At 42.1% G+C, this 15,499-nt stretch overlaps 1 protein-coding gene across 2 annotated transcripts in view; it reads right to left on the bottom strand.

The window, feature by feature from the left end:
- CRB1 (crumbs cell polarity complex component 1) overlaps positions 1-15,499 on the bottom strand; it is a 92,037-nt gene that overhangs the window by 62,070 nt on the left and 14,468 nt on the right. For both annotated transcript variants that reach the window (XM_085232098.1, XM_085232099.1), the window contains exon 2: positions 4,778-5,365. In XM_085232098.1, coding sequence (XP_085088224.1) covers positions 4,778-5,365 — 588 coding nt within the window. The remainder of the gene's footprint in view (positions 1-4,777; positions 5,366-15,499) is intronic.

The raw sequence follows: 15,499 nt of genomic DNA, 5'->3' as shown, positions 1-15,499 counted from the left end.
CGTGGCGATTAGCAGGAAAGCTCGACGCTGTTTTGTGCTTCACGTCTTTTAATCTATCAGCCCAGCAACCTGCCTTCGGCAATGCTGCCTCAGAAGAAAACTTCCCTCCCTGATGTGCCCAGCCGATGTGATGTGCCGCACGAACAGGGATTCCTTCCCAGCCGCAGCGAGTCTGCTGTCAGGTTTTCTCAGATGCGAGGAAGAGAGATGAAAAGATTGGATGTGCATTTGCACCTCAGTCTCGTGTTTTGTCATGAATATGCTGAGCGCCAAACATCATGTGCCAGAAGGCAGGAAAGGAGGGTAGTGCCAGGCACTCCTTGGCCACTCTGCAGGGCCAGGAGTTAGGGAGGGGTGGCAGCGCCATGTGTACCTAGCCACACCGGTGCTTGGGATTGGGAAGATGGATATAAGTGATGTTTATAACTTTTGTGGTTTCTTGGGAGACTGTTTTATACTGCTTGCTTTCTAGCTAAGTCCTGCTGTGCTCTTCTTTGACAATAAAAAGTAAATGCAGGTGAAGATGAAAGGCGTGTGGCCCCTACTTCCAATGCACTGCCTGTGGGCAGGGTTGGATAGAGGAATGTGTGGGCCCTGTGCAGCCCAAAGGGGGAAATCCAGGCTCTCTCCCTTCCTGCACTGCAGTGTGGAGCTCAGGCACCCTGGGAAGGGGAGAGCTTCCTAGAATTCCTCTACCTGTATGGAGTGAGGTTGTGTCCCACCACCCAGATGGAGTGTGTTAGATAGCCTTCCTGTTTTTCCTAATCACCAGATCTAAAAGAGCAGGCAAAGAGCTTGCACCTTCTCTCCAGCAGAACTCATAGAAGAATCCCCACTTGGAAGGAAGTGTTTGGTTTTATGGAGCGAGGTGAAGTGATGTTTTGGAACAACAAGGCTGAGTGCAGGCAGGCACAAGGACAGCAGCAGTGGCACTTTGATTCAACAAGATTTTTTTTGCCACTTAGCAGTTTTCCTATGTTTTTTGGCATGGCACTGGTTTGAATAGCAGTGTGACGATTTGTAGCAACAGCCAGCTTATGGGATAGATGTTCCATGCTGGTAGCCTGACAACTGGGTGCCTAAAGGCTTTGGGAGTGTTTCTTTTAGTGCCTAAGGCATACAGTGCATCTGGTGTAAATATTTGCATGGTGCGTATTTACTGCTAAGAATACTGAGTGAGAACTAGGATTCATCAGTTAATAATTTCCTTGTATTATGCAGAGTCTGTTTCAGTTGCATCATAGTAAAAGTTATTGCATGAAGAATGGATGTAGTCTGTTGTACCTATCTCGTCTGACCCTGAAGCACATTCCCTATGCAAAAGGGGACTGTCCTGGGCTCGGACTGGTTTTTGGAGCAGTCAGAGGTCCTGGGTAGTTCGCAGCAAAGCATTTGAGAGGACTGGCTTCCTTCAGCGGAGTGCAGCACGGTAATTAGCATCCCCGGCTGTGGGCAGCCAACAGGCGCCATCGCCCGGCTCTGCTGGGGTGAATTAAAGCAAGTGTAATTAGGCCAATGGAGGGAAAGAGGCATTTGATTAAGGTAGCCAGCAAAGCTTCGACGAGGCAATTGGGCTTCATTATTTAACAGCTGCATGACACATGTCTTGTAAATAATTTCACACATGTAGAACATTATCATAGAAACTGCAGATTTCATGCTAAATTTTCCAGTCTTGGGCTCTTGGTGTGTTCTAACCTCTTCCATTTGTGTAAGAATTATGTGTGACATTTCTCAGCTATTTTAGGAAGTGCTGCAGCATAGCAATTGTACAGAATACCAGTCGTAGTCCACAAAGCAAGTAGCAACTGCAGCCTGTAACTCAGGCATTTGGTTAACATTACTGCTGTAGAATTTACTGTGCATTCTCTACCTCCATATCAGGAGATATCACCTTTTTAACATCTTAGGGAAATGAGATGAGGCTGGATGACTTCCCGCAGTAATTCATGGTGTCAGGCCGGGATACTAATGGTTGGCAAGATCCCCTGGTGGAGTAAATGAGGGTTTTTATTACCAGTGGGGACACCTCGGGGCTTTCATCCAATAATCCCCCTGGCTTGTGCATTTAGCACAACTCACAGCAAGGTGCAGAAAACAACAAAAAAGAATGCTTCTGATAAATCATTTGGTTAAGTAGCCTTTAAAAGCTGCTGTATTACTGCTGAAGGAGCAGCCTGCCATTCCTGTCTGGAGCAGTGGTGATTCATCTCTGTGCTGCTGAGAGCGACGTCAGAGCCGTGTGTCAAAGCACTGCAGCTCCTTCTCCTTTGTGTTTTAGACATCTTTTCCTTCCTTGGCTCTCTAATCTCCTAACTCTGCTTGTTCTGACTGCTCTGCACTCGGAGTGACTCTGCTTGTTTTTGGCATCCACCTGGAAACCTGCAGAATTTTGTGATGAAAGCAGGGCAACTCCAGCAGGATGAGCTCCCTCCAGCAGTTTATTTTGGTCTAAATGTTCACTTCTCTGTCTGGGCTTTTATTATTTTATTATGTTTTCTCCCTCTGTCTCTAAGGTATAGATTCCGTCTCTCAAGCTGAGTTCTTGGTCTACGAATCCAGGCCTGGGCCTCACTGACAGCACAGGTTAAACAAATACAGTTTCCTGAATACCACAGGAGGTCTGGGCTGAGTCTAATCATTGCAGAGTAGCCATGCTGATTGTTAATAGGCTTCTCCTTCCTCCTGCTTTCCCCTGGTTATGCAGTTTTCCCCTCTCCTGGCCCGGGCTCGGACACCCGCTGGTAGCAGCGGGGTGGCAGGAAGGTAACAAGCTTCCTTCAAACAACATTCACCCTGCTCATGAGGGATGCTAACTGAGGGCTGGCTTCCAACAAGAGCTGCGTCAGAGCTGGAAAGCTGCTTTTTACCTCTGACTTCCCTTCCTGCATGGGGATTTTGGGATGGAGCTGTAAACCGCATCTCTTATTTCTTATTCATTTGGATCACTTGAAGCAAGAGCTGTTCTTTTTCCCTTTTTTTTTGCTGTGTGATTCTTTTTTTCTTTGTTTACCTAGTTGGCAATCTATTGCTAAAAGACATCCTCTTTTTGCTCTTTAATGATTCAGTGTGCGCTCTCTTGCTATCCTATCTGTGAATTCATCTTTGAAATTTGAAGGGAACAGCCCCCTGCAGTGATTCTGTGCTCTCCAGTAGAGGAAGCAGGCAAGAAAAATCACACCTAAACCTTAAAAATGGGACCAGATAAAATGGAAATTTATCCCAAACCTGATCACACCAGGTTTGGGAACCTAATCACACTTTTCCTTCTGTGTAACTTCTGTGATGTTGTAGTTCCACATGAATCCTCTGTTTCTGGTAGGGCAGGGGCGAGAAAGTCAATATAATTAGTCAAGGTTAAGTCTACATAAGGTAAGTGGTGAGTTCAGGATATGTATGACTTATGGGCAGGGGGAGGGATGGCTGTTGCAGATGTAGTGGCACTTTTTTGATTTTCCTGATTCTCTTTGGAAAGCTAAAATTTGCCTATAAAATATCTATTTTTCTCTGTCAGCAGGACATTTTTATCCTAGTCCTCACTTTCTTACCCGTTTCTGATCCTGAAAATCTTTCTTTCTAGGCTTTTGTACTACACTTTCTTTCTTTCTTTCTTTCTTTTCTTTTTTTTTCTTTTTCTTTTTTTGTAGCATTGCTCATAGTTCACGTTGATACCAAACCTTCTCACTCAACTGGGAAGGCCACTATGTGGCCATGTAAAATTTCATCAACTTTGTACTGCTAAAAACCTGAACAATAAGAATTGTATCTAAGGATAATTGTTTCTTGATTCAAACTGATGAACTTCCTTCTTGACAAATGTCCATTCTTCTAGAATGTCCAGCTGCAATTTTCTGTATCAAGTGAAGTGGTCAGCAGATGTACTCTATAGAGGAAGGCATACTTTTTTTGAATGCCTGGAACTCACTGCAGTATTGCTGCTTTCCTTCTCAGAAAAGAAGCCTGAAATGAGTTTTGGAAACTTTTCCTCTGGCAAAAAAGAAAAGAAATCTGTATGTGGATTCATCCAGACTAAATCAGAAAAATAATAAAAGGGGAAAATTTGAGTTATAATATGTGACATCAGTAGGACATATAGCTTAGGAAAACTTACCAGAATGAAACCAGAAAGGCATAGCCATTCTGAGAATTGATGTTGAGGGAAAGTGATAGAATAATCTATTTGGCCTTGAGGTCCAGTAAAATAGAAGAGGAGAAAGAGGCCTGTTAGCAAGGGTGGAAAAGGGAAATCCATTAGAAGAGAAAGTATGAATTGGATGTTTTTGAAAGTTACTGAAAAAGATACCTTTGTTCAGAAAACAGAGGAAAATGAAAGAAGAATGTTTTAAAAGGCTCACACAAAGCAAATGCCTAATTTTAAGAATTCTCTTTGTTGTGATTAGCAAATCAACGAAGTCTAATTAAGTCTAATTTTATCACTGTCAAACATAAGTTTTGTCTGTGGTTGAATAAGGACTTGTATTTTGAGAATGTTTCTGTTAAAACAAAAGTTAACTGGGCCTGTGACACAGTTTGATGTTTGCTAAAGTGCTCTGTAGCTCGTAGAAAATGTGAAATTTCTTTATGCAATATCACTAGTCAACTATGATAAGGTATAGCCTGTAAGGTGCAGCTGCTGCTGCTGAGGCTGAAGGCCGTGTAGTAAGATAGGTATGACTAAATGTGTGTGCGTGTGTGTTTGTATAGGAATAGATCTTAGAACATGGAGTATGGTAGTTCTCCATGACACAAATAAAAGGTTGTTTAAAACACTGCTTACCTGTGTACCCAAGTGGACAGATGCAGTAATACCTCCCTATAAGGTTGAGACACGTTGCCCCATTCAGGCATGGGTCTGACACGCATTCATTCACCTCCAGGTCGCAGTGCTTGCCTTGGTAGCCTGGGACACAGTAGCAGGAGTATTCATCAATCCCATCCCTGCACACTGCTCCGTTGTGACACGGTTCCGAGCTGCACTCATCAACATCCATTTCACAGCGTGTGCCTGTGAATCCTGTGCTACAGAGGCAGGTGGGCCTGGCCAGGCCGTCGAGGCACGTGCCTCCATGTTCACAGGGGTTGGGGTCACACATACTGATGGATATTTCACAAGTGGTCCCATTGTACCCATCCGGGCACTCGCAAGTGAAATTGAGGTTTCCAGCAGAACTTAAACAGGTAGCATTTTGAAGACAAGGGTTTGAGGAGCAAGGATCGGAGGTTTTATTGCAGAGTTCCTCCAAGTGTTCCTCAAGTGACATGTCCACACAACGGCAAATATCGTCTCTGTGACCAGTAATGCATGTCGAGTTTTTTTGGCAGGAGTTTGGCAGGCATCTGGAATCATTTCTCATGGAAAGTGACTCTAGGAAGGAAAGAAAAAAGGTCCTGAGGACTTCCCCAGTGCTCGGAGTAAACCAGACAGAACTGCAAGTCTTACCACGAATCTTTATCTCGTAGAGGTGGTCATCAACGGCTATGCAATAACTGAGTGGTATGAAGTTTACCAGGACATCCTATGATTATTATTATTTTTTAACAAAAGTCATATTACTAAATCATGTGTGCTTCAGAAAATCCTTGAAGCTTGGATTCATAGTTCAAGAATCTATTTTCCAACTGTTTTTCCACCTATGAAGAACAAGTTGTTTAGAGCACCTCCTTATCTCCCCTGTGGACACTCAGTTTCCTTGCTGCTATGGAATGATGTGGAAGGATGGATTTGGAAACCTAGTGCTACTGAGAGCTACACGGAAAGAGCAGAGGAAGAAGACAAAAACATGGAAACAGACACCCCTGTGCTCTGTGATGTGATGTGGCTGGGTGTGATGGTGTCTGATGTGAAGTCTGACTCTGAGCAAATGATTAAAGAATATTTTCTAGTGCTTTTGCAGAAGGGGTTGTAAGGGAAATTTGGTGGTTTTGGTAAAGGCTTGTTTTTTAATGAAGTTGCACAAGGTTAATCAGGAAAGCCTGACGTGTGGTGGCTCTGGTAGGCAGAAAAGTCGTTTTCATTCTTATGCAATTAAGATCACTTTGGCTGTGACTTGTTCTGACAGACTTTCTTAAAACTTGTGTGTTGCATCAGAAAAATAGAAACCAAATGCTGATCACTTTGGATTTACGTTGACTGACGCTTGAGTTAATTATCAGTCTCTTTATAAACATTGATACATTAATCTAATTACTAGAGGAATTTGTGCCAAGCGTTTTACTCTGTTTAAATCCTTTTCATGTAGCTGAGGCATTTGGCAGTAAAATTCCTTGCAGTAAAGCTTGCCATCTACTGGGAAACCGCCAGTACTGCCAGAAACGTGTCAGTACTTTCCATCTTTTAGAAGTACTGGAGTTATTAAATGTAAGAAATGCTGAGAAAGATGAAGTAGGGTTTTTTTTTTCCTCTTGAATAAGTTTACTTAAGTTAGTGATGCTCTTGATAATATAATCTCAATTTTTCATTTACCAATCAGTACTTAAAAAGCATGATTTTGCCTGTTTTGGGGGTTGTTTTTTTTTGTTTGTTTGTTTGTTTGTTTTTCCCCAGCTCTTTCCTTAGACATCAGAAACTGTTGGAATCATAGAATTTTGGAATCCCCGAGGTTGGAAAAGACCTCCAAGATCATCAGGTCCAACCATCCACCTACCACCCACTAAGCCATCTACCTTAGTGCAGCATTTAAATGTTTCTTGAGCACCTCTTGGAGCAGTGACTCTGTGATGTAATACAGAATGGTTTGGGATGTTGGAACTGCATGGAAGTGAACATGGTAGGGCAATATTAAGTTAGTGGGAAAGGTAAAGCAAGTAGAGCAGGAGTTGTGAGAAAGCTGAAACTATTTGGCTCCTTACTCTCCTGTCAAGGAAACTAGTGCTCTTCAGTTAAGCAAGTGATATTGAGGAGCCTGATCTCAAATCTTTCCTGAGGTTTGAATGGAGTTTTTCTAGGTTCTGTATGAATCAGAACTAGAATCTTCTTGTGTGCTTTTCAAAATATTCTGCTTTCTTAAGTTGGTGCAATTTAAAGTAAATCACCAGTTTTCCCCATTCTGTGAATCAAATTAGCAATCAGCCATTCAGTCTGCACCAACAAAACCTTGCAAACTGTGTTGGGCTGTTTTTGGCAGAAATGTCTTTCAGCAAAGATTTGTTCTTCCTGCAGCTGACTCTTCCCACAAGTTGGTGAAATATGTTAATCAGCAGTGTCATTTAAAATCAGATTTCAATCACCACCAATCACATTGGTATGACTTTGGGTTCACTTCAGTGCGGTTATGCCTGCGCTTTGCTAATCATCACTAATCATCTCATCATGCCTGGGGGCTCCTTGTGATTCGCAAGGCTGTTCTTCAAATGTGCCTTTTCTTCCCTGAAGGGAGGACTCTAAGCCGTACAGAGGCTCTCAGCACTAACAGCTTCAGGGCCTTTTTTACATACGCTGCAGAGATTTTTCTGAGCTTCTTAACAGAGGCAGTCAATTTTCTGAGGAGGAAAACAAAAATACTAGGAGGAGATGCTAACTTCTTGATGTCCATGGCCATCAACAGTAATAGTTTTACTGTGCTTTGAGCTTTGAGGAGGACTGCTTTTTAAAAAGAACTTTTGAATATAACATGAGGGTAGCAAGGGCTCAGATAGTTTGACGTCTGGGTGAACATATTTGTATTGTTTTCTTGTTTAAAATTTGTCCTTGAGATTTTAAAACTAATCTTTTGATGAAATATCAAGATCTGCAACTTCAGTGTAGTGTTGAAGTAGTTAGCATGTAACTAGAAATATTTAAACGTATCTCAAAGCATTGAGTGCTGCATAGAATAGTTCTTGGCTCTGGTATAACTCAGCATATCTCCATTTACATACACTGTACTGTAACCTGGAAAATACAGTTCACAATGACAATAACTTCCTTGCAAGGATAGTCTTAGAAAATTGTGGATACGCATATATATTAAATCTTGAAGAACTAACGATGAAGTGAATGCATCTGCATAATCTAAAGAGTAACAGTTTGGGTTCAGATACCTTCATTGTAGTCTGAAAAGCAGAGATGCTATTCAAGGATCAGCATTTGGCAAATGTTGAAGAAAAGGACATACAAACATGCCATTCTGGATTAAGCATTGCTAGGTAAGGGGCTGTTTTAGCCCTCAAAATAGCATTTCCATCAAGATTGTGAGTAGATCACTTATTTTTTTCTTTCCACGCAGTTCTGATTTACAAACTGAAATCTCAAACTTCCAAAACGTTGCACTGACACTATTTCATCCCTATGCAGCCCATCTCCCAGTATGCTTGTCTGCTGTCCTAATTATTGAAAGCAATGAGCAGCTTATTGATACTGTGATGCTGTTTCTCCTTGTCAAACTTCATTGGGGATGGAATGCCACTCTCTAGGACTTCCCTGTGCTATCCGTGGTTGGAATTATGGCTCCATCTGCTCAGTGAGAAAGTGTACCTTGGGAAAGTAGGAGGGAACCTGTAACAAACAAGCAGGAGCTTGTCATCATGGTCATAAAGAGTTAATCCTGAATCCCTAACTTCAGCTGTGTGTCCAAAGTGTCCTAGCATGTTGTTATAGAAACCGCTTTCAGGCTTTAAATCTTGAATCATGGTTATAACCATAGTAACCGCCACCACACACAGGCACAAAAGAAAAAGGGCAGTTAATCTAAATGTTCTATTTTATATTGAAAATGTTTCAGATACATTTGTATCCAAAACCCAAGAAAAGTAAATTAATAACATATCTGAAGGAGAAGTATTCCATATTGTAATGCTATTCAGTCGTTATCCTTACGCCTATTTTAAAATGTTATTTAGGAAGCACTTTAAGATTGAAGCTATTTGTGATTCAAATTACAGTGCATGTTATTACATGAGTGTCTCTGTGCTGATCATTTCTGCAAGCTCAAGCTGACTTGTGCTGCTCCCCAGGAACAAAGGATGCTACCATTTGCTGTCATTTTCCCTTGCCATCTTGTTCTCATTGTGCCAGCCCAGACTTGCTTGTCTGTTTGATGTATGTTCTAGCAGACTGTATTGCCACAGCAAGGTGTGCTCTCTCAAAGGCACTTGCTTGGCACACTGTCCAGCTAATGTGAGAGGGGGGTGGCTGCAGCCCATTAGCTGGTGAGCTCTGTTGTCGGCAACAGGCAAACGAATCACCTCCAAAATGAGGTAAATGTTTTCTTTCTTCTCAAAGCTCCTCTTCACTTCTATCCTAAATGATGTTGATTAGAAACTGAGTTTATTGCTGCTGTGCAATCTCTGCTGCTGTATACACTGTTGAATATAACATTCCTCTTTCATGGTTTCAAAGTGTATCTGCAAGTCCTTATCTCCTAAGTCTGGAGAAGAGTAAAGATGGGAGTGCAGTTCGAGGCTGTGGCCAAGTAATGAAAACCATTTTTAGTTTAATTCATATACAGAATTTATTCTTAACACAGTAGTGCTGGATTCTTTCACAAGGGGCATGGGGATATGCGGGTAGGTGATGAACAACTGCAGTACATGGTGGAGGGAATCCAGCAGCTAACTTCAGATCAGCTTTTCTATTATTTCTTCAGAGGCAAAAAACAGATAATCAGGTGTGCTCAAAATCTAAAACAATTTTAACTAGGTGCTAAGGATGCAATCAGTGTCTTTCCTGATTGCAGTGCTTTTGGATCTTCGGTAAAGCTGGGGACATCCTCAGCATATGGCTTGGGATACAAGGCCGTATGTTTCCAAAGTTGTCTTGTGAACCACGGAAAAATGAGAGCAATGCTTGCAGTTGGGGTGGTACCACCTGCATTCACAGCTTTCCAAAAAAAAAAAAAAAAAGAAAGTAAAAGCATTGGAAGCAAGCATGTAGCAAACCAAGAAGGGAAACAGCGCCAGAACCCAGGGGAACTGCAGGAAGCACGGTCATGCTTCCCTGCAAAACACAGACTGCAAAATTGACTTCAGGTTCAAATTCTGTCCCTGTGTGTTTGCTTTTGAAAGCCACTAGGAGGCATCTTCTTTACCTTTGATTCTACTATCCACTCCATTGCCTCTTACTTTTATTATTATTTTTTTAATATAAGAAATGCATACAGCAGTGATTTTGATGCACATTAACATATACAGGTGCTGTGATTTTAAAAAGTGACTGCAAAAGTAACAGTGATGCAGGTATGATTTCTTTTTCCAAGTCAAAATTAGATATGTTTAAAGCCGTTGGTGTTAGAAATGCATCAAAACAATCTGTAACATAGGGCAAGAATTTCTTTTCATGCAAGTAACATTTTCACATTCACTTTGTTTGTCACCAATTCAGAATCTTAGATTTTCTTTACATCCTGGTTAAATTTTGGCTTCAGAAGGCATGTATAAGCTCATCGTCTGGATGAGGAGCTGCGAGATATGGTTTAGTAGCTTGTGGTAGCAGTGGTAATGAGAAGATGGTTGGACTAGATGATTTTATAGGTCGTTTCCAACCTTGTGATTCTATGATTCTATGGTCAAACATACAGTGGTGATAAATCATGGGGAAGATGGTGTGGTCAGGTGTGTCTCATAGGCATATGCTGATGATTCCCAGTTCAACATGGTCTCCATACGCACTTGTCTTATAGCGTCTGATAACCAGGAGATGCCATCAAGGCACATTATATCAGACGTGCCATATCCTTTCTGCACAGCCAAACCTCCAGCAACAAAATGCATATTTAGAAAATGATGTTTTTTAACATGCACTACAACAGGGGCAAAATCCATGACAAAATGCATAAGGCTTTCATAGATCTGTTCCTTTCTCCAGCTGGCTTACTGTGTTCCGCTTTGAAGTCTGTAAGGAAGCAAATGATTTAAAGTTTGTAAGTGCAAAGCTGCGTAGTGATGTGTGTGGATGCTGGGATCGCCTCCAGTAGGTTCTCAGTAACACAGCTGAGGACTAAACTTTGCTGAAGCCAGCAAAATGCAGCAGAACAGCAAAATCAGCTCCAACTGTGCGTGCTGTCCCTCTGAGCTCCCTGTGTGCACAGTTCTTTTCTCACACAATTTGTTTTATACAATGTAACAGTACTCTTGTATCAAAATCATGATGCTGCTCCTGCAGTCTCGCCAGACTTTAAAAAAACAATCAGCCCTGTAGCAGATTGACATTGTTTTGCTAGATGTATAGTGCACTGTGATTTCAGTACAGAGCACAGGAAAATCGGTCCGTCTTTTTCAGAGTGGTGAACTTCATGGAGGAGTGCATGTTCCTGCCCTTTCTGTTGTTTACTGAAGAGCCTTTTGGTTCAGAAATCAGCTATGATTTCTTCCCTGTGTGAGTTCATCACCAACAGGGATTTAGAAACTGTGTGGGGAAAGTGGCAGCTCCTGCACTGCTGACCAGGCTAGAGCCAGTTGTGTAAAGGGTGCAACCAGAGGCTCCACCTGCTCTGCTTCTGCAGAGCTCTGGTGCTGAGGGCTGCAACTGGTGGAACCAAAGCCACAACACTGAGATTGGTGAAGGACAACAATGTGGTCATCATCTGCACCAGTTGCCCTCATTGACCTCTCACAGGTAAAACTCAGTCACAGACCCAACAGAAGGATGGTAGAAGGAGGCTTCCAGTGAGTGAGAATGCTACAGTTTCACATAGAGATGAAGCTCCACCGTACAGATATGTTGTGGCATCCTGAAAGTCTTCTGACTTGTAACAGAGGAAGGATTTGGTTTACATGAGGAACGAATATTTCAATTCCAGAGTAGGTTCAGAAACAGATCTTAAAAAGACTGGGAGCTACATGAAATGAAAGTTCAGGTTAGTTTAGCTGTGTAGACTACCATGGTTTCCTCTCTGGTTTCAAGAACTGTTTGCTGATTAAGGGTAAAACTGTACAGGGACCCCCAACACACTGTGTAGTCTGTAGAGCTGTTGTTCCAGCTTTCTCTAAAAGCTACCACCCTCTCTTGTTCATACTACAGTCCTAGAGAGTTCTGGCCAGGCTCTTCCTTGAGAACCAGGTCTTAGTAGAACCTGATAGCAAGGCAATGTGAACACACTAAATTAAAAAAATGAATGATATAAATTAAATAAAACTCATACTGTGGTTGAGGAAGAACAGGAACTGCTCTCCTGCAGAGAGAGATGCATGAGACTTTGGAGGCTGCCAGGAAAATTAGGATTCTTACTAGACTGAAGTCTCTGGTTGACATCTACTACCCCACACAGATAAAGAGCTGGTTTTATCACATGGCTATTTGTCAGTTCATTATTCTTCCTTTCACTTCAGAGCAGAGCGTGATGTCTGCTCTGTGTCGTGGTGTTCACAGCGAAGTGCACTGAGCTTGTGCCACTGCCAGGCCAGTCAGGGCCTCTGCTCTCATCAGCTCTGGCTTGTTTCTATGCAGTAGCACTTGCCTGCCTGGCTGAGTCACCTGATGTTCTCAAAGTTCATGGCTGTGTGTCACACTGCTTCAGATACGCTACTAAGAGGACAGTTCTCCTGCCTTGACTCCTACAGGATAACAGACAGTGCAGATATAGATGTTTTCTGCCACTTGTTGCCTGCTGGGCCCCAAGCTTACTCTCCCTGCTGGAAATCTGACTGCAGGGGCTCAGAGTTTACATGCACAGAAGGAGCGTGAGCCAGAGCAGTAGCAAGGGTAGGAATTGAAAATCCTCCCAGCAATTAGGGATGTCTTTCTCTGAAACCTTTGCAAGATGCTGCATTGTCAAGGTAAGGAAAAACGGAAGATTAATCAATGCCAGGGCATGCCCAGGAGCCTTCTGTGGGGAGATCCCACAGTAAGCCCCTCGTATTGGAGGAATATCACTAAAAGGCAAATTGTTTAAACAAACCTAATGTGGTGGTGTGTTTTAGAATAAAAGAGCTGCCCAGAAAAAAAACCATGACAGATTTGATGGCAATAATTGTGATAAATATTTAGTGACTGGATATCTGCTCTCACTGAGAGCACTTTTGGCAGAGAGCTCCATGACAGGCCTTGCTTTATGATCCCAAAGGGCACCATACAGCGTACTGTGCTGAGAGGCTGCAGAACAGATTGGAAAGTAATTCTCAGTACTTGGCACCTGGGAATTCTCAAAAGCCATTTTCTCTTAGGATTCATTTCCTTTGGTCAAAGAGATTATTAATTATGGATAGCCTTGAACAGAAAAAGGCACTGTTATTGAGCTCCTAAAATAGTGTCTCATTTAAAATGAATAAAATATATTAATTAGAGGGTCAACTGTGGTGTCTTTTCAAGACAATTTAATATTAATTGGACCATGGTAGCCTTCTGTAACAAATATCTTTCCATTAGTAATCAAGGGAGTTCATAAGCATAGCAGCATAGGAAGGAAGCACTAAAGTGTTTATCCTTCAGCTTGCCAGGGCAGTTGGACCATCACCATCCATATAGACTATGGATCATATAGTTCAAAAGTGGTTGTCTTTGTGCGGAGCTGTCTCCTTTGTGCTATATTTCTTATTTCTTAATTCTTTAATTATTTCTTAATTGTAAATGTATCATGCTTAGTTAAGTCATCTTGTTCACTTAACTAAGTGAATAACTGCATTTCAGGCTGAATTTTACCTCTGGATAAACGGAAGCATATTGTTCTTGCTAATAACTATTTAGACTAAGTTTGCCTCTGCCCTGTTTTTGTCTGACCTGTGCTTTACTCGCTGTGTTTGAACATATGCAAATTGCCAAAAAATTGCTGACAGGTGTGGCAGATGAGCACAGACTTATGAACATCGGCTTGTAGAGGTGCATGCCTACTTTACTCTTAGCATGGGATGACTGTAAGTACATGTGTTGATTTGTTTCTATCATCTATTATCAACAGAAATTATATTTGTTGTCTGGAAGAGGTATATTTCTATAAATTCTGTTGCAAGTACCCTGTATTAACATTTCCTTTATCCTGCAACATTAAATATTCCTGCTATAGTTTGATGCACTAGTTGCTATATTTTCCATGTACAGCAATTATGAATTACATTTGAGAAACAGAAAGCTTAGTTCCTAAGCAAGGTAGGGCAGGTTCCTGGTGGGGAGGTTATACAGAGACAGCTGTAGGGCAGTCAGCAGATTACAAATTAGCACCTTCAGTCCTTTGCTCCTCCTTGGTTCCTTAGGGAGCTAATGAGGTGGAAGCTGAGCTTTCTTCTAGCTTTGGAGCCTAAGCCTGTATCAGATCATTTAGGTATCCATCGTCAGGCTAGTCCTGCAGATTGGGAGGCTTTGGTAAAGCACCAGTGCTCTGTAAGAAGTCAGTGTCTAGCTGCCAGTATTGCTGTCCCAGGGGTTGTAGTGCTATTCTCTACACATGGCTGCTTCTGGTTCACCTGGGCTGACTAGCACAGTGCTTCTCTGGTAAAGGCCCGGGGCTCTGCAGCAGTGATGCTTCAGACTGCTTTCCCTCCGTTGTTACCTTAAGGTGAGAATGCAAGATGCAATAAAGGAACAGAACATAGAGAGCTCTGTCCTTCGTTGAGCACAAGGAAGCGTAGCGCGTCACCTGCAGAGTGATGCAGACTGCCCCATTGACAAGCTGAGCTCTGCTTTGCTTTGCCTTGGATATGCTTTCACTACACTTTTCAGGTAAGGTTCAAACGGAATGTGTGCAAGTATAACATCGATTTATAAAGTGACATTTATGTTACTAGGTGTTGTTCTTCTAAGAATGAAGACTTTGGATTAGTATCAAATTTGCACATGTGCAGAGATTTTTTAAGAGGGAAATAATGTGATTCCTAGTGATCAGAATTCCCCTTCATATCAGTAGTTATTTTGTCAAATAGCTGAAATGCAAAGCTTTATTTATCAAATTCAGATGTGGACCTGAGCTCTCAGCACTGAGAGGGCTGTCACTGGAACAGCTGAACTTCAGCTGCAGAGTCCATCACAAGTACCTCAAGCATATCCCTACTACCTCTGAAGCAGTTCACAAATTGCTCTGAAGCTCAACTGCAGGAGCACTGGTGTTTTGCACATGCCTGTGGTGGCTGACCTGTCTGTGGCGTGGTTCTGGAGTGAGCTGGCAGAAGTCAGTCAATGTTCTCTGCATTTGGAGTTGCTATAGTGACAATTTTTATTATTATTATTATTATTTTTTTTTAAGGTGTGTAGGTTAAGCATTGCCTTCTGTGTGCTTTGAGGGCTTTATCTGTGAGTACAAAAGATGCTGATACGTTGGTTGCTGAGACACTGGAGGGCTTGTATGCCTGCTCTTCAATATTTTTTTCTCTTTTATTTGCATGTAGTTTCAGTAAAAGCAGAGATTGCTTTTCTTCTCCTCTCCCAGATTATTCAGCATGTAACACTTACTGAACCTAACTCCATGCACGTTGTTATCCTGCTACCACAATATTCAGCATTTGTTAGATCAATGCTAGGTGTTGCTTTCTTTCTAGGCTGCTTCTATAAGTTGTGAAATAACAATGTATGTTTCTGCTTTATTTGTAGCAAAGGGCAATAATGCTCCAGGCTCTTTTCTTCTGTCCCCTTTCTTTCCTAACTGTCCCAAAAAAAAGG

Source organism: Meleagris gallopavo, chromosome 10 (assembly GCF_905368555.1).
Source record: "Meleagris gallopavo chromosome 10, MGAL_WU_HG_1.1, whole genome shotgun sequence".
Lineage (NCBI taxonomy): Eukaryota > Metazoa > Chordata > Aves > Galliformes > Phasianidae > Meleagris > Meleagris gallopavo.
This window is presented reverse-complemented; position numbering and strand designations above follow the sequence as displayed.